General features: G+C 34.2%; 2 protein-coding genes across 2 annotated transcripts; both read left to right on the forward strand.

Annotated features, from left to right (window-relative positions):
* Positions 1 to 5,080: 5,080 nt before the first annotated feature.
* LOC116002175 (mitogen-activated protein kinase kinase kinase 1-like) lies at positions 5,081 to 12,907 on the forward strand. Its single transcript, XM_031242240.1, has 9 exons — positions 5,081 to 6,363; positions 7,332 to 7,416; positions 8,044 to 8,106; positions 8,628 to 8,785; positions 9,658 to 9,730; positions 9,881 to 9,940; positions 10,830 to 10,940; positions 11,611 to 11,850; positions 12,477 to 12,907. Exons 1-8 carry the CDS (start codon positions 5,369 to 5,371, stop codon positions 11,824 to 11,826), a joined length of 1,761 nt encoding a protein of 586 aa, XP_031098100.1. The 5' UTR covers positions 5,081 to 5,368; the 3' UTR covers positions 11,827 to 11,850; positions 12,477 to 12,907.
* Positions 12,908 to 13,389: 482 nt separating this feature from the next.
* Positions 13,390 to 19,050, forward strand: LOC116000964 (polycomb group protein FIE1-like). Its single transcript, XM_031240845.1, has 14 exons — positions 13,390 to 13,796; positions 15,093 to 15,404; positions 16,295 to 16,360; positions 16,478 to 16,600; positions 16,821 to 16,901; positions 16,996 to 17,088; positions 17,197 to 17,272; positions 17,354 to 17,433; positions 17,533 to 17,604; positions 18,044 to 18,103; positions 18,190 to 18,286; positions 18,451 to 18,514; positions 18,611 to 18,670; positions 18,765 to 19,050. The coding sequence occupies exons 2-14, from the start codon at positions 15,228 to 15,230 to the stop codon at positions 18,826 to 18,828; spliced, it is 1,113 nt and encodes a 370-aa protein (XP_031096705.1). The 5' UTR covers positions 13,390 to 13,796; positions 15,093 to 15,227; the 3' UTR covers positions 18,829 to 19,050.
* The last annotated feature ends 206 nt before the right edge of the window (positions 19,051 to 19,256 follow it).

The raw sequence follows: 19,256 nt of genomic DNA on the forward strand, positions 1-19,256 counted from the left end.
AGCACAGGGACAACCCTTATGGCCTTATATATACTTCTTCTTTAAAAAAAAAAAAAAAAAAAAAAAAAAAAAAAAAAACCTTATGTATACATTTATTTATTATTATTTTTTCTTTTTTTAGTAATAACTTATAACGAGATAGCCGGAGTGTCGGACTATATCATGGACCTAGACGTGTCAAATAAGCGGGCTTGGGCTCATCCTACTTTATATCATGGACTTAGAAATGTCAAATAAGCGGGCTTGGCCGGCTTAATTCAGCATGTCATTGGAGTGTTTATTTTTTGACCGATTTAGACCGGTCAAGTCCGATCTTAAAAATAAAAATTAGTCTATAGTTATAAAATAAAAATTATCTAACAGAGTCAATTGTATTAAAAAAATTAATAAAATAAAAATAGAAAAAAAATATTTAAAATTATATATCGATTGAAAAATTAAAGTCCAACCTTGTTCGTAATATAAAACGGGTTAGCTCTAGTCCGTCTACCCATTATAGCAAAAATAGATCGAGCAAACTGATCGGTCTTGGACTATACTTCATGCTAACTCATTCATTTGACACCTCTACATAAACCCCATGATGAATTCACCCCAAGGCTCATGCCTCCCGAATTTCTTGGATCCTTTCTTGTTTGTACACTTTTACAAACAAGATGTTTTCATCACTATTGATTGTTCTAACTATCCCATTGGCTCTTTAGGTTTCAGTGGGGTTCAAGCTTCACCATGTCGTGGAAATCAAAACTAAATTTTGATTGATCGACTACTTGAGCTATCATGCTCTGGGTCAATTTGCTAGCTCTTCTTTAGATAACCATAAAAATCTCGTGCCCCGACTTGCCCCTCTCGCGAAGGAGGCCCCGCCTCATATTGATCCCTTGACTAAACCCAAAACCCAACACCCTAAAAGCTAAACCCTAAACACTATGCTATGACATTTCGATATAAACATATGTTGCGTGTAATAGACCCAAAAAAGTATGATAGACATTTGTCTGTTTTGCGGGGTCATGTGCTCCTTCTTAGTTGTTGGTTGTCACGCATTCATGATGTCACAACCTTTAAAAAAAAAATTAAAAAAAAAAAAGAAGATAAAAGTTGCAGTTGATTTTTAAAAAGTCTTAACTGATAGACTATAAAAACAAGTTGTCTAAAGCTGATCAATTCGAACTAAAAAGATAAATAAACAACTCCAACAGCGAATCGAGCTTGTAATATTGTGATTGGTGATTACCAAGGTTATGCGATGGTGGCTAGACTTTTACATTTATTTATTTAAGATGTGACATTAATTTGGTTTGGGAAAGAAAATAAAAAACTAAAACTATAATATCATTAGAAGACAACTATCCAATGGTTGTGAAATTTGTTCTACAGCATCACAACCATGAATGTATTTATGTTTTTTTTTATTTTTTATTTTTTTATTTTTTCAACTACAACCATATCTCTCTTGAGTCTAGCAATATTTAAATCTCAAAAAAGGTCTAGATTATGAGACAACTCAAAACAGTAGGTGAATATCTTTACAAAATTAAATTGTACACTTAAAATTCATATAAATATTATAACGTCATATATAATTTATTAGACGTCACGTCCATGGTAACATGCATGTTGAAAATGTGAGACTAGGACCACATTGCACTATTTTGTCCATTTAAGACACTTTTGTAATTTTTTAAAACTATAGGGAATCCAATTGCACTATTTCTTAAACTTATAGGATCAGTTTTTCATTTTTAAAATTTTATTAGTATAATGCATTTTGAATTAGAATTTTGTATGAATTTTTATTTCACTGTACATTGTAATTAATGCAACGAGAAAAATGGCCAAGTGGGTGGCACTGAGGATAATTTTCTTTTCCTTTCTTTTCTTTTGGTATAAGCTAAAGCCAATATTAGGTTAAGAAAAAAATGAATCTGCCTTAGAAAAATTTAACTACATATAAAATGAGTGAAACGTGTAAGTATCAATTGATTAAACCATGGAGCATTAAAGTTTGATTTTTCATAATTAATTTAATTTGAGCTGTATATTTCTATGCATTTTGGGTTATACTCTGAATTAGGGAAAAGTGGTGAAAAAAATGCTCGTTTTCTGTAATACTTTATGTGATACAACAAAAAATACAGAAAGAAGTTAGGAAATAAAACTGAATCATATATAAAATCTTCAAGAGTGTGTACTCACTTTCCTATAAGTTTATCTCCTTTTACAAGTAATAGGGAATACCCAATTAAGACTTGTGAGATATAAGAAGATATACAAAATTCTTAGGTTGCTCTATCAATAATTTTCCTTTTAAGTTGTGCAACTAAGAATTCTATCTAAATATATATTCTCAAGTATTTACTATTTACTGTGGATAATACAAAAAAACAATGATAATGATAAAGTGACCTTAGCTTTCATCTCATACCTCTCTATGAGCTTTAATTTTTCTCGGACCCTTCTTGTTTGAAATTTATATATGTATTAAGTAAATCTCTCTCCTACTCAATAATTTGCAAATGAGTCATTTCCATTTTTGGTCCTACTGTTATTAGGGCATTGCCAATTTTAGTCCACTTCATTATTTTTTGCCACATTACGGCCAGTCTTATTTAGTCATTGCCACTTTTAGTCCACCGTTAAATTTTTTGTCAAATAACCGTCCAAAATAGGTGTATTTTGGTCTTTTCATGCTTTGATCATCTCCTTTACCTTTTGCAGTGGTTTTCCTTACACATTTTCATCTAATGAAAAGGTCCGGCGAAAGTCATGGCTTTGTAATGTGGCTCACATAACTTTTGCATGACCTCTTCATTGGACGAAAATGTGTAAGGAAAACCACTACAAAGGGTCAAAAAGATGACCAAAGCATGAAAAGACCAAAAATACCCTTGTTTTGGACGCCCATTTGACGAATATTTTAACGGTGGACTAAAAGTGGCAAGGACTAAATAAGATTGGCCGCAATGTGGCAAAAATTAATGAAGTGGACTAAAATTGGTAATGCCGCAATAACAATATTTTAACGGTGGACTAAAAGTGGCAAAGACTAAATAAGATTGGCCGCAATGTGGCAAAAATTAATGAAGTGGACTAAAATTACTATAAGTTTTTTTACAGTTGCCTCCACTGAGGCTCAAATCCATTCCCATCAATCATGTGGGAGTATTAATTGGGACACCAGGTGCCATTAGACCACAGGGTCTTTGGTTAAGACATGATGTATATTACTAGCTAAATGATACGGTAAGCTACATGGCGGGTAGATATTTCATTTTAACAACATAAAATATCAATGCAAGTCAAATTTATAAGTGCATGGTATTTTTCTTGCAACACACACACACACATATATATGATATTTAATTTTTTGAATAATGTATTGTGAGTATTTTTTTTTATCACATTACTAATTAATTCATTAATTAATTAAGTGTAGTTGAAGTCAATGAAATGCAAAAATACCATTATTTATCTATTAATTTGTAATGAATTGAATGAACTAAAATATTCATTCATTCTAAATTCATAGTTCCTACCCATATTCCGTATGTTTCATTCAGTCAATTAAATACATCTAAAATTGAAATTATTGACTTTTTGGAGAGTCGAATACAGTAGTACGGAAGAGAACAACCTTTTATTAGTCCGTAAACATGATATAAAATATTTTATATTATGTTTTCTTTTGGGAAGAAAACATAGTATAAAATATCACGAAAACCCTCATTGTTAGCCGCCAACACAAAATAAATTATTACCAATAATAAACTTTGTTGTTGTTGTTAATAATAATAATAATAATAATAATAATAATAATAATTAGTGAAAAAAATTCAAATTTTATGCGATAATCATATCTAAATATTTTAAGTTTAAAAATTTCATATTAAATTTAAAATTTTTATATGATGTTATATATAATATTACTATCATATTATGGTCTTTTTATATAGAGATATATATAGGATCTATGGAGCAATTATTTTGAAATTCATTTTGTGCTATTAGTCATCATTGCGCGCATTGGTAGTTCAACTAGTCACCGAGGTAAATTTTGTTATAAGAGAGTAAGAGATTAATGATCAAGTCTTATCAGCGATCAAGTGTTTAGCCTATGTTCATCAGTTGAGATTTTGGAGTGAGCGATTTCACCTTTTGACATAAGAAAATAATCCCATATTAAATTAAATAGTTATTTGTAAAAAAAATTTATTGCAATTTTAGCCATATAGGATTTTTTTTTTTTTTTTTAAAGCCAGTTGCACTGCAAAACGTGGTAAAATTTGCAAGCATTGCAATTATGATGCAATTTGGCAAAATGGGTTCAAACATATACATTCTTTTTTTAATACTAAAGTTAAATATTAATATTATTATATTATATTTTGAAGGTGAGCTGAAATTGTTAAAAAATAAAGTAAATTATAATTGTGATGATACTGAAAATTTTTGGTTTGATTAATGATTAAAGAATTTGTAAAATTTTGGTGATAGTTAATTCGGTTCAAAACTATCGGTTAATCGAATTAACCAAACGGTTAACTGAACTTATATATGTGTGTGTGTGTTGGGGGGGGGGGGGGGNGGGGGGGGGGGGTGTTTGGACTTTATAATTTGTGCTTTTATGTTTGTAGTGTTGTTATGGTATTGTGTTTGAATATTTTCTTATAGATTTATTATTATAGGTATTATTTTAAGAATTTAATATTTTAATTTAAAAAATTTTGATTAATTGAAAACTTTAGTTCAATTAATTTGATAATATAAATTATAAAATTCGCTTTGGTTAACCGATAAAAATTAAAAATTTTGGTTAAAACGGTTCAAGATACCTAGCACAAACATTATTGTTTTAGTAGGCATGACTGCATAGATCCTGAGATAGATTGGCTCTAGGATATAAATTGGTGAAATTGAATGTGTTATAAAAAAAAAAAAAAAAAACAAAATGATGATTAGATACCAGGAAAAGAAAGAAAAAGGACGAGGAAAGGGCCATAATTGACCAATCATAGGAAACGGCAACGGGGGCAGCTGGTCAACCCCTCTCTCTCTGAAGTCTTATCACCAACACAAAACAACACAACAAAAAATCACACGGAAAAGTTGAAACCCCGCGTTTTCTCTCTCATCTTTCTATCTTCCACGGCGTTTACCAGTCAGTCTTCTTGTCTGCTACTCTGCTCTCTCTCTCTCTTTCTCTCTCTCATCACCGCCGCCGGCGATTTCATTTCCTGAACTCCACCAAATTGCGCCGGCGAATTCCGAAAGATTAGGAAATTACAACGGATTACTGTTGCTACTACTCCTGCCTCTGAGCAATTGGCGTGCCGCTACATGGATCGAGCTCGACCTTGGAATCGAGATGCATCGGATACCTTCGATTTTGGTTCCTAAGAAGCGCATGGACTCCAAGTCAAGACGCGGATCTAAATCAGCTGCCGCCAAGCCTTCGCCGAAGCTCGAGCGCAGCATCGCTCTGAGGAATATCGACTACGAGCCGTCTACCTCATCTTCTTCCGCGGATGGCTCGACTTCCCGTTCTCGCCGGTCGCTGGAGCTGGAAAGTAAGTGGAGCCGATCTCAGGAACTGGACAGCAGTAAGAGTATCCGAATCGACGGCACCGGTGGCGAAATTGAAGATCTTTTCAGATGTTTGGGGGTTTCTATGGAGGACTTCGAGATTCCCGTCGACAAATTGGAGGCCTCGAATTCGCGCTCGTCTTCGGATACCCCTCCCCCTGTTACAGTTAGTCTGAAAATTGAGGCTGATGATTCTGAGAATTCTAAGATTCTTATTGAAAGTCAAAGGCATATTGATTGTGGTATTGGCGACATCGTGTCGAAGGCTGCGGTTTGTGGAATAGTAAGTAGATTAGGTGATAGTGTTAGGAGTAATAATGTCATTTCCAATGAAACCGCGGCTGCCGTATTAATTCCTTGTAATGATGGTGGTGGAGGCATTAAAGGTGCCAGGCCTCCTATTCTGGCTCCTCCGCCGTTTAGGTCATTACCAGTCCATGATTATGCATGTTCAACGTGGGATATTGTGAAATCGTTTGGGCCCAAGGATGACGGGGAATTGGGTATTACGCTTCGAACCCTTCCGGGTGTTCAGAATGATGCCCAGGAAGATGAGGTGGTGGAAAATGATATAGCGACAAGAATAATGAACGGTGTGCTCTCAGCATCATGTTCATTTACCTCAAATTCTAACGATGATGATTGTTCTAGCACCACCACTGAGCCTATGTCTGTTGTCTCCCCGAATGGAAAATACATGCGCATTATTACGGGTTGGCAGAAGGGTCAACCCTTGGGAAGTGGATCATTCGGAACAGTTTATGAAGGCATTGCAGAGTAAGTGTCACTATGTTACTTATCTCTGTTTTCTTGATACTATAAGTATGAATAATTTACAACACCTTAGCTATTTTTATGGGGCAAATAATTGTTGCAAATGTCTGATGGCATAAATTGATTAGGGAAGATGTTTCTTACCTTAGGATTAAGATTTTATACAGATCACATAACAGAGATTGAAAGTAGGTGATGTCATATTTGCTAAGGAAGCAAAGCAAGTTGTGAGAGTGACTAAACTAAATATATGGAAGAGTATGCAACTAATATAAGAGGTTAGACACAGAGGTAATCTATAGGCCAGCTCACTAGCTAGAACAAGAGAAAAGAATGTTATATATATATATAAAATCTTAAAGTACAGCACTTGGATCTTTATTGATCTTGGGAATGTTAGTCACTTAGTTGAGACCAGGACCTTTAGGACCTTTGAAACTTTATAATGTTATTTTTATTTTCTTCCACTTTATCATTTTTACTATAGACTTCTTATGCTCTTGATTGTAATATCTCTATATCCTTCACTCTCTTTTCAAGTATTATTTTGCATTAAAAAAATGAGGGTTTTGGAGGGATGAATACAAACAAGGCTTGAGAGGAAGAGGCAAGATAGCCATTCTTGTGACTTCCATGGTCATGGAGGGGGTATTTTCTGTTTCTTCGTCTCTAAAGCCAATAGAATGGGAAGAAGATGAGGAAAGTAGTGAATTTTTCTTCAGTATGTTTCTAATAGGGTTTATCTCATCAAAGAGTATTACTTGTCCTCCTTATATATGTTCTTGGAGTAAGCAAACAACACCGCTTGTGTTTGGGTTTCAAAACCAGATCAATTGTACTAACTACTAAACATTGTTGGTAAAATTAAAAAAATAGAATCATTATCATATAGGTCATTATTTCTATGATGTTAGCTGTAGGTGGTGCAATTTATTGATCTCAAGTCCTTTCTTTTGATTTACTTTGTGTAGTGGTGGCTTCTTTTTCGCGGTGAAGGAAGTATCTTTGCTTGAGCAAGGTGAGGAGGGAAGGCAACGCATTTACCAACTTGAACAGGTTAGTATACATTCAATCACAGCAATTACATGTAATAATTATTTAATACCAATAATCCTGTGGTTCATCTTGGCCAATTTGGCTAGCACTTTACCCCTTAATTGGGCCGGCCCGGTGAGAACTGCGATTAGTTATGGTACACGCTTGAAGGTGCCTCATACATTTAGGGCCTGCTCGTGGTCTAACCAAAAATAAAAATAAAAATCCTGTGGTTCCTCCTGTTCTGTATTCATTTATTCTTATTCTGTGTTCAAACGTTAGACAGAAAGTGGAGAGAAATTAGGGGGAAAAGAAAATGAGAGGAAATGGGAGAGGTAGGGGCGAGAAATGGAGGTGGTGGAGGCATCATGGTTCATGCATTCAGAGGGAGATAGGATCTAAATCAAATGTATAGTCTGTTGAGGGAGGGAGGGAGACTAATTATCTTCCTGTATTGAGAAGGAAAAATATTTGATAAGATACAATATTATTTTCTCCTCATAATCTCTCCATTTTTCTTTCTCATCCAAACAAGAGTAGACCCCATCCCCCCCTCCTCTCTCTCTCTCTCTCAAATAGTGTACAGTTTTAAATTCTAATTTTTGTTTGCTTTTACTTATATCTGTTCTTTTTCTGTTACTTAATCAGGAGATTGATCTCTTAAGGCAGTTTGAACATGAAAACATTGTACAATATTATGGTACAGAGAAGGTAATGACTCTTTTGCTTTCATGCTAATTCTCATTCTCTCTCTCTCGTAGTGTAATCTATGTTGGCACTCTCTACCGAAGCATAGAATTATTCTTTCTTGTGATCACTGATTCCTCATCTTTTACATGCAAACCATTTGTGCTAAAGGTCTTGCACTCTAATACATGGCATATTTCTTGAAAGTAAAGCAACTTTGTGATAAATATACCTCATGCATTTGTAGTATTGGGATAAAAGAGCTGCCATTTTATTTCGAATTGGTGTTTTTCTCTCAAAGAAATATGAATTTTGTGTGGATCCTTGACTTCAATCTTGGCAATTCTTGTATGGATATCCTGCCTCTTATATAGGAGTTTGTTCTACCTCACTAAAATTCTATCACATGTCCTGTGTGTGTTATGACTTCTGTTGCAGCATTATTTACAGTTTAAGTTTCTGAATAGTCTTTTAGATTATTAGGTTGTATTTGCAAGTCTCTGGTTCCAAATCTTATTTTGTTTTATTCGTCACCCTTTTTGCAGGATGGTTCAAAACTATATATTTTTCTTGAGCTGGTATCTCAGGGATCACTTATGAAGCTGTATCAAAAGTATAAGCTTCAAGATTCCCAGGTATCTGCTTACACAAGGCAGATTTTGCATGGGCTGAAGTATTTACACAATCAAAATGTTATCCACAGGTGATGAAACTAATAAAATGTTCACAATTTCTCTTGCTCATGCCATATACTTCTTCTCCTCCCATGTTTAACAGGTTTTAATATATGCCTATGAACCAAAACTAAATTGCTGATGAACAGTTTACATATTTCATTAGTGTTCCTAATTTAATTTAACAGTAAATACACAATGGTGTAGCATATTGAAAACATCAGTGTATAATGTATGTGATATAGAGGATGAAAAGGAAAAGAGAATCAGTAAGATTCAGAGGCAAACTAGATATTTAAACTATCTGAACACCCACAAATGTTATTCTTAATTAGGATTGTTGATCTGGATTTCAAATCCTGGTTTAGAGAATAATCTCTACTACTGATTAGTTTTGTCCTAAAATGCAATGATGTTGTAGTAATAGTGGAACCGAAGTGTGTTTTTCAGCCTTTAAGATTAAATTTTATGAAGCCCTATTACCCCAACAGTACTTGTCTGCCCCAATTAATTATGTTCAGTGGAACTGTTACCGAACATTATTGTATTACTGGCAGAACATCATTGATAGGGCATTGTATTATGATGCACCATCATTGATCAACTTGAACCAGCTCTGTGTGTGACTGCTCAAACAAGTATTTGCCCTATTACCCTTGTCTAAAGTGGTTCAAGACAGGGCATCCAGCATCCTAGATCCAAGATTAAGAGTTCAACCCCTAACCCCCCTGTGATGTAAAAATATTTTTTTTTTGTTTTTAAAAAAAATAATCAAAATAAAAAATCTTCCTTTGATTTTTATTAATTCATTTTTTAAATTACAAAATGGTAGTCACAATTCTCAGTGTAAATGAATCCAGTTTAAGTAGGTTTCTGAAGTCTTCCTTAATTTGTCTTCTAGGGATATTAAATGCGCAAACATATTGGTGGATACTAATGGGTCAGTAAAACTTGCAGATTTTGGCCTTGCAAAGGTATGAGTATTTTCTAACCTCCTTTATGCGCTACTATGGTGTCATTCTGGTCTTCTATAGCATAATTTTAAATATTTTTTATATTTATTTAATTTTTGAAAGCTTCTTTGGATGCTATAAGTCTGATGTTGCAGTTAATACATCATGCAGGCCACTAAACTGAATAATGTGAAGTCTTGCAAGGGCACTCCTTTCTGGATGGCTCCTGAGGTTGGTCCTGATTCTTTCATCACATTTACATAGTGTAGAAATTTTATATTACATAAATTATTAAATGGACAGGCATTTATTTGGATAGATTAAGTGGATCTGACTGAATAAATTGATAAGCTGGCAGAGTTAGGTTTTTGAAAAATTGTTCCTTTGTATTGTATCAAGTATTAACTACAATCATGCCATACCTATAATTAAGTGGAGATATTTCCCTTTCATAGATCTTGAATTACTGAGTTGACTTCTAGCTTTAAGCATTTTACATAGGCACATGATGGTTCTGATCAGATTTAGCTATTCTATTTTTTTTTTCTTGGTACGAGAATATACACATGTAATAGTTAAAACTATTAGGAGTATATTGTTTCCTTGTTTAGCTGGGGGTATTTTATAAAAGGCTGCTTTGTAAGTACATTTTTTTTTTACTTGATTGCATCCCCTTAATAAATTTAGATATAACAATAACTTCAAAATTGAGGAGTACTCTACTTTTGAGGTATTGATGCAGAATCCGTGTACTATATAAAAAGAGAAGTCTTTGGTTTTTGTTGATCAGGATTTACAGCTTATTTTATTATATTCAGGAGCAGATATCATATTATTTTTTGGTTCATAAGCAGCTGGTTGAATTTTATTTATTTTGTAAAGGAAAAATAATTGAGTAAAGGACATTTTGGCAACATGCTATTTCAAAAATAACATTCCAGAAACCTTAGTCATAGGTCTGAAATAAGTTATTTAACAATTTTCTAGTTAGCTTAAGAGTTCTTACTTGCCTTGCAATTCAAGATTTAGTAGTTTCTTAAATTGGGAATCCTTTCCTTTATTTCCTTGGATAAGTTATGGAATTGAGTTTTGAGTTGATAATATCAATTTATGGCTACAGGTTGTTAATCCGAAGAGTGGTGGCTATGGTCTTTCTGCAGACATATGGAGCCTTGGCTGCACTGTCTTGGAGATGCTTACAAGCCAGTTCCCTTACTCCACTCTAGAAAATGTATGTGATTATGATTATTTTCATAATATGCTAGCTAATATAACAATATAAATTGTAGTTGGGAATTATCTTTTTTTTTATTGTCCTGCCTGAACAATATATACTCCTATAATTTTACAGAATCATTCTATGTGTAGAAAACTGCAGAACTGTTTAATCTGTTGCCTCCAATATTTTAGTTTTCTTTTCTACTATAGTACTATCCTCGACAGGTTTATTCACACAAATTATTTATAATAACTGGGACATTTGTTTAATGGGATTCCTTTACTGAAAGGAGCTAGAAGCAGTAGCTTATTGCTATATACTCAACTTTGATTTGTAGCTAATTTGGATAAATTGATCATTCATTGTCTGTAAAGGCTACGAAACACAAGATGCAGAATTTATATGCTCAATATATTAATGCTTTCTTGACTACCTAGAATGGATATGACTATTGAATATTAATGGAGTTTTACTATATTCCATGGATATAGATATAATAAAGCATATTATTTTGAACATGGTGGATACACAATTTAATGTTTCTTAAAAAATACATGAGATGATACTTCCCCCTGGTCAGCCCAATGATGACAACTTTTACAATAGAATTAGACGATTGACTTCTGTCTGAACATAACTACATTATAGTTTGGAGAATGACAGTAGATTCTTTATGCAACAGCCCATGCAGGCACTGTATAAGATTGGACAGGGTGAGCCACCTCATGTGCCTAATACGCTCTCAAATGATGCACGAGACTTTATACATAGTTGTCTTCAAGTAGACCCAAATTGTCGCCCAAATGCTTCTCGGTTACTGGAGCATCCATTCGTGAAACGACCACTTACCTCATCCTCAGGTTCAGCTTCTCCTCGCTATATAGGCAGGCGGCTTTGAGAAGTGTTGCTGCAAGTACAAATGGTAAGTGAATCCCATTTTTAGGTCAAAATTTCTCATGGTTCTCTTTCTACATTTGTCTTTTCACTCTATGTTGAGTTACCTGCATGTTGAAACTGGCAGAGATCCTGATTTACACCCCCTAGGCTATATGTGTGTGTGTGTGTGTGTACACATACAGACATCCTTTGTTCCTATTGACCTTTTCTACTAACTTCTATACACCCATGCTGCATTCGAACATGCCTTCATCATTTTATGGTTTCTCCTTATTGTACTTGTAACTTATTTACCCTTTGCTGACCACAGAATTTTGATTAAAATGAACTCCTAATCCTTACTAACCCTTTTGTTTGATTGAAAGTGTTTTATCATACAATATAATATATACTGTATACAAGAACATGGTTCACCAATTGCTGAAAGCTGATTGTTATTGAATGGTTTTGTGCACATTTTGATGCGGGCTCATGATTGATCTATTGATGGGATGGTGTAATTGGAATGCATGTCATATATAGAGTTGGAATGGATTCATGATTATGCATCACTTGACTTGTGCCACTTGCTTTTAATTTGTCATCGGTGTGATTGTTATAATTTTATCATTTTACCTAAATCGATCAAGTTCACTTTTCTTGATTCCTCAGATGGCTTTGCTGCTTCCTTCCCCAGAGGCTGGATACATCGCCCCCGCCCAGATTTTATATTTCCTCACCGTGCTTGAGCTGAGCTGCTGGCTGGCGCTATTTGATTTCGGCTGTGAATAAATGTTACCACAGTTGAGGCTAGGTTGTTGGCAGTTGTGAGATTATATTTTTATTTTTATTATTATTTAAAATTCTTTTTACGTTTTAGTTAGTGTGGCCTATTATTTGTTTTTTGTCCCTGGTTTTTCATGGGTCGTAGAGATCAAATGTCAAAGTGTGAATTGTATATATGTAGGGTGTCTCTGGGTGAGAAATGTAGATTTTCTTGTACGATTAGGATGTTTAATTCACAGTAGCTTGTTAACATTGTATTGACACGATTATCATATATATTCGTACCATGCAGCTTTGGGCTCTTGATTATTTTTATTTTGATCCATGATGTCAGAAACGCATGTCTCAAACTTGTATGACTTTATTTTTTATTTTTTATTTTCGAAATACAAAGGTCAAACGCAAGTTCGACTTGTGTATGATGTATATCAGACTAGCGTTTAATCTAAAAAAATTAATTGGTCGTGTTTTGATTGTCTTCTTCATCGTCGGAGAAGGTGACTACTTGCAAAGGAGAAGACAATCATTTTGATCGTCGGAGAAGGCGACCAAAACATGACCTATTATTATTATTATCATTATTTTAGTTCAGACGCAACTCTGATTTGTGTATACGCAAGTTGGACTTGAATTTGACCTCTCTATTTTGAAAAAAAATCATATAAATTTGAACTTTGAGACATGCGTTTTTGACACCATACGCATGTCTCAAACTCAATTTTATTTTTTATTTTTTTTGGTCACCTTTTAAAAACATTCTTATTTTTGTCAAAATGGTTGCAAAAAGTATGACATTTCAGTCTTTCACCCCTACAAAAGAATTCCCCAATCGCAAAAAAAGGGTACACGACACTTGTTGAATCTCCGTGATTCCTCGACATTATATTCTTCACAGTTACTCAGTTAGGGCATTGCCTGCCATTACCCTACGGCTACTCCAGTCTAAGAGATCAGCTTACCCTTTCGTCCGCCATCTTTAATCCCTGCTTTACAACTGAAAAAGCACCGCACATCCCTAAACCTAATAACCAATTCAATATTCCAAATCAGTTCGTGTTCGGGATGGGTTGCACCCGCAGTGAAATTAAATACGGCAAACATATATCTTTTGGATTTGGATGCCACTAGATTTCTGATCGTGGGGAGGGAGAAAACAACTGTTCATGCCATACAAATCTGCTCTTCCTGTGGATATCATATAAACCGGTGAGTTATTTTAATCTTCAAATTGAGTATCTTACACCACCTCGCGGGGTTGTTTCCATGGTGTATATTCTGTTTGTTATATAGAATGTCTTTTTTATTTTACGAAATTCAGCTTTTCAGCTTATTTGTTAGCAGTATGTCTGTAAACAAAATGCTTCAATCCCTTTATTTAATAATTTTCATTTTAAACTTTATTAATGCTAGGATTTGTATACATCACTCATAATCATTCAAATTGGTATTATTATTTTGAAATTCTGAAATAGGGTTAAAGAGTATATATATAATTTATCTTTTTCCTAGTTTAGATTATATGCTATCAGTATCTTCCTATGTACTTTGTAAACAAGCTATTTCTATAAATGAATACAAAATTGTACTTAAAACAAATAAATATATAAACTATATATTACATATAATATACACATACATAGAGCAAATACCAATTTTGGTCCCACGACTATTAGCAAAATGACAATTTTGGTCCACATGTTTAATTTCTACCAATTTTAGCCCCATGACTATTGTTTTAATACAAATTTTCATCCACGACTATTATTTTAGTGCCAAAATTCATCGTGCCGGTCACACATCCGTTTTAAACGTTCAAAAATCTAAGGTTGTTAAGGGTATTGTCGTCATTTTCAATTTAATATCCCAATTTGAGCATGAATAAATGGATTTAAGTCCTAAAATCAATCAAAATTTGCAGTTTTCCTTCTCATTTTACCTTAATTTGAGGAGAAGAACTGTGAATTGTGATCGATCTTAGGGCTTAAATCTCTTTATTTATGCTCAAATTGATATATTGAGTTCAAAAGGACGAAAATATTTTTAAAAATTTTAGATTTTGGCACGTTTTAAACGGATAGGTGACTGACACGATGAATTTTGGCACTAAAACAGTAGTCGCGTGACCAAAATTGGTACTAAAATAATAGTGGTGAGACCAAAATTGGTAAAAATTAAACATGTGGATCAAAATTGTCATTTTGCTAATAGTCATGGGACCAAAATTGATATTTACTCTATATGTGTATATATATTAAAGTTCCATATTTAACGCATGAACAATGAACTTTTTATTATTTTCTTCCTCATTTTTTATTCAATTGTTCAAAAGTAGGGGAAGAAAAGGGTAATGAGTTTTTTTAGTTATTTAAGGATTTGAATCCAAGGTTAGCAAAAGTAAGCAAACAAGCATGGTAATGGGCATCAAATCCCATAGTAGGGTTAGGGTACAAAAGTCTCCAATCAAACACAACCTAGATATTAATCAAAGTAGTCATTTTACAGGTTAAAGAACACTTGTACAACATTTTCGGAGAGAAATTGGAGATTTGTTGTGCACTCTGCGCTGACTGAGTGAGACTGTTAACGTGGGCCGGTGGAGTGAGCTAAGCAGGTTAAGGCGGTGGGTCTGCGGCCGGAATGGCTAAGACACCGATAGGTTGTGAGCCGGTGGTGGGATCGCTGACCCCCTCGAAGAAGAAAGAGTATAGGGTTACCAACAGGCTCCAAGAAGGCAAACGCCCCTTGTATGCCGTTGTTTTCAACTTCATCGATTCTCGTTACTTCAACGTCTTCGCTACCGCCGGTGGCAATCGAGTAATTTTTTGTACCATCGCTTGTTCTTTTCACAGCTCAACAAATGTGTTTTTTTTACTCATATAGAAAATGAAAGGTAAAACTCATAGATTTCATAATCTTATAATCATATTCAATGGTTTCAACCTCATTGATTTTTTACTTAAACATCTTTGCCACTGTAAGGTGGTGAGAACCTAGTAATTTACTATGGAGTATATAATTAACTGTATTTTGGTTATTATTCAGTTAAAAATCCTCTTTTTTTAGGTTGTCCCTATTCTCTATCAGGCTAGGTTCTTCCAGATGTAGCTCATTTTCTTTTGAATATACTCATACATGTTGATAAATACTTACTACTAATTGCTTTCATTTTTTAAAACCTTTTTCTGGAGATTTAATAGCATTGATATAAACATTGGAAGTTCAATAGAAAGAAGGAAGAAGACTTATGAACTCACTAAATTGATTATTTTATTCCATAACACTTTATGATGTTAGTAGAACAATACTTTGATAGTTTTGATAATCTTTTTTGTTGTGTCTAGACCTTGGATTCTTGAATCATTTAAATTCATGATTCATTCAGGGTTATGTGTGGCAACACTAATGTTCTGTTGGATTTGTGTACTGTTTTCTTCTGTATTATATTTATCCACTTCTCTTCAGTAGCCAGGATCATAGGGAAAAGGTTTGCCTAGCATGAAACCACTCAGATAATCACATGAGCAAACAATTTTGGGAATTATCATAATGAGTTTGAGTCTATTACTCTATTCAAAATTTATGAAAAAGTTAAATAAAAAATATAATGCCAGAACTAGAGACTTTGTTCCAGGATAAAGTTTTATGTTAAAAACAGTCATGGATGGAGCTGACTTTTATATATCCAACTCATGGCTGCTTTTCAGGTGACTGTATACCAATGCTTGGAAGGTGGAGTCATTGCTGTGCTGCAGTCTTACATTGATGAAGATGTAAGGAACTTTAGTCTTCTTTGCCTTCTTTGTTCGGAGAATATTGAATCAGTTATTAAATATATCTTCTTGTATATGTAAAGAACTTTTGCCTTTTGCTTGTTCTTGGTGGATCAGAAAGATGAATCCTTTTATACTGTCAGCTGGGCATGCAGTATTGATGGGACCCCATTCTTGGTTGCTGGAGGACTCAATGGAATTATCCGTGTTATTGATTCTGGCAATGAGAAGATACACAAGGTGTTTTACTGAATTCTGAGCTCTACATGAATTCTGAGTTTAGAAAAATTAATACTGTTCTTGTTCCCAGAAGTACAAAACATAGAGTTGGGCCATCCATTAGTGTGAACGCTGCCTAATAGGATCTAAATGTTAGTTATTGTGAATACTTAATGACATTCCAAAACCACACTACTAAACTTTTCTGTTTATTTCGGTGATATTTTGATTGACTGTGCAGAGCTTTGTTGGACATGGAGACTCAATAAATGAAATTAGGACTCAAGCTCTGAAACCATCACTTGTTGTGTCTGCAAGCAAAGTATGCAGTCAATTATCTTTCTGTGTTTACCCCTCTTGTGTGTGTGTGTGTGTGGCATTATGCTCTGTGTTTAACGATCAAGAGTTGGCCACAGGACGAATCAGTTCGGTTGTGGAATGTTCAAACTGGAATATGCATTTTGATATTTGCTGGTGCTGGTGGTCATCGCAATGAAGTCCTCAGTGTGGTAAATTACTCTTCTAGCTCTTGGTGAGGGCATGGTTGGGTGGGGAATTCATGTTTCCGATAGAGATTATATATGGGCACAAGAACTTTATTTCTGTGATTTATGTAGGACTTTCATCCTTCTGATATATATCGCATTGCTAGCTGTGGGATGGATAATACTGTTAAGATCTGGTCTATGAAAGGTGACATATTTGATAGCTTTAAAAAGTTTACTTATTTTAATCGTTGAAATGAAGTGACGAACACATTGAATGCCCCTGCAGAATTCTGGCCTTATGTGGAGCAATCATTTACTTGGACTGATCTTCCTTCCAAGTTCCCCACAAAATATGTACAGTTTCCTGTAAGTTGCTGATATTTTATGTTCTTTCTTATCACATTTACTGTTAAACAGGATTATTTAGCATGCTGCATCTGAACTTTCCTCCTTTTATTGCATCAGATGTTCATAGCTTCCATCCATACGAACTATGTTGACTGCAATAGGTGGCTGGGAAATTTTATCCTGTCAAAGGTGAATGACATCCCCTGTTTAATGCATCCACTATTATCAATTTAAAACTGAAATTTTTAATGAAACACTACATTGAACTTTTTTTAAGAGTATGATTGATTGGAATCTGATTTCTGAGGGCATTTTTCCATTAACTTTAACATCATCTGGTCCCTGTTTTAGACTGAATTTAATTGAATCCGTTCTTTTTGAGCTTTTGAGTTTGCATGTTGAAGCTGTATATTTATGTGTAATGGACAGCTTCAACGATTTTATAGAATTGTTAAAATGCTATTGTTGCAGGTTTCATCATGGCGCATAATCTTTCTGTTTGATTAACACTTTGGTGTTGTTGTTTTGGATTCATTAATTATATTGTTACTCCCATCGTCTGTTATGGAGACACAAACTCATGTTGTTAGTGCATATGTCTGTCGACTTTCTGGCATTATGTTTTCAGAGTGTTGACAACGAGATTGTATTATGGGAACCGAAGATGAAAGAACAGTCTCCCGGCGAGGTTAGGATTTCTTTTTGGGTTTTCTTTTATTTTGAACATTTCTGGTTGATTAACGAAAATCCTGTGCTTTGATTATCTTGTTTAAGGGTACGGTTGACATCCTTCAAAAGTATCCTGTCCCAGAGTGCGACATATGGTTCATCAAGTTTGCATGCGATTTCCAATTCAAAGCAGCAGCTATAGGTAAAATGAAAACATACATTCTTTTTCAATTTGAGTCGACGTTACCATTTATCTCTGCCTGCAATTGGTTAATGAATCATATATTTCGCCAAGTAAACTTTCTGTTATCGAGTTTCTCCTTAAATACATGTGCGAATCTTTTCCTTTGATTTTCAATCTACTAGGGAATAGGGAAGGGAAGATTTACCTTTGGGATCTGCAAACCAGCCCACCTGTTCTAATTGCGAGGTTTGTCTGCTCTACCCCACTCTCTATTACTCGCAAATTAAAACCTGTGCTATATGCTTCACGTTTTACATCTTAGTCCCATTTTCTTTACTTCAGGCTATCTCATTTTCAATCAAAATCTGCGATTAGACAGACTGCTGTGTCCTTTGACAGGAGGTAAAAAGTCTCGTTCGAGTTTGATTGTTTTAGCGTTTAAAATATGACGAACCGGAGACAATTGTTATTTGTATCTTTTGTTTTTGCGGTGCAGCACCATTCTTAGCTGCTGTGAAGATGGAACTATATGGCGCTGGGATGTGGTCTCAACTTCTTGAACGGCTAAGATGTAGGTTGCTGTTGTGCTAGCTGCTTTAGATTTATTACCATAGATTTTCAAAAGAAAAGATGGCATGCTTATGATTTTTAAGAAATGCTTATCGTGTATTGGTATCGCAGCTCAATCATTATAGCATGAATCATGATTCACCTTGTAACTTGTAAGGTGAATCACTGATATAAAATTCATTTTTAATACAATGAATGTTCATTATCTTAAAGGGGTTCTATTATTATACTTTTTAATTTTACTTCACTTTTAATCCATGATAGTGGGAAATAATTAAGGAGATTGGCTATTTTGATTCCTAGGAAAATGTTCACATCAAGAATTTGAAAGTGGGAGTAAAAGTTGAGAATGGAATATGAGCTTACATAGTATTTTCTATTTGAAGGTTCATTTTGTGTTAATTATTTGATATATTAT

Source organism: Ipomoea triloba, chromosome 13 (genome assembly GCF_003576645.1).
Source record: "Ipomoea triloba cultivar NCNSP0323 chromosome 13, ASM357664v1".
Classification (NCBI taxonomy): domain Eukaryota; kingdom Viridiplantae; phylum Streptophyta; class Magnoliopsida; order Solanales; family Convolvulaceae; genus Ipomoea; species Ipomoea triloba.

What these genes read in the sequence shown, in the direction of transcription:
- LOC116000964 (XM_031240845.1), top strand. Translation starts at nt 15,228, where the DNA reads ATGGCTAAGACACCGATAGGTTGTGAGCCGGTGGTGGGATCGCTGACC. An exon ending in GCAATGAAGTCCTCAGTGTG is followed by an intron (nt 17,089 to 17,196) that starts GTAAATTACTCT and finishes TGATTTATGTAG; the next exon opens with GACTTTCATCCTTCTGATAT. An exon ending in CAAAATATGTACAGTTTCCT is followed by an intron (nt 17,434 to 17,532) that starts GTAAGTTGCTGA and finishes TTATTGCATCAG; the next exon opens with ATGTTCATAGCTTCCATCCA.
- LOC116002175 (XM_031242240.1), top strand. Translation starts at nt 5,369, where the DNA reads ATGCATCGGATACCTTCGATTTTGGTTCCTAAGAAGCGCATGGACTCC. An exon ending in AATCAAAATGTTATCCACAG is followed by an intron (nt 8,786 to 9,657) that starts GTGATGAAACTA and finishes TTTGTCTTCTAG; the next exon opens with GGATATTAAATGCGCAAACA. An exon ending in CTTACTCCACTCTAGAAAAT is followed by an intron (nt 10,941 to 11,610) that starts GTATGTGATTAT and finishes TTTATGCAACAG; the next exon opens with CCCATGCAGGCACTGTATAA.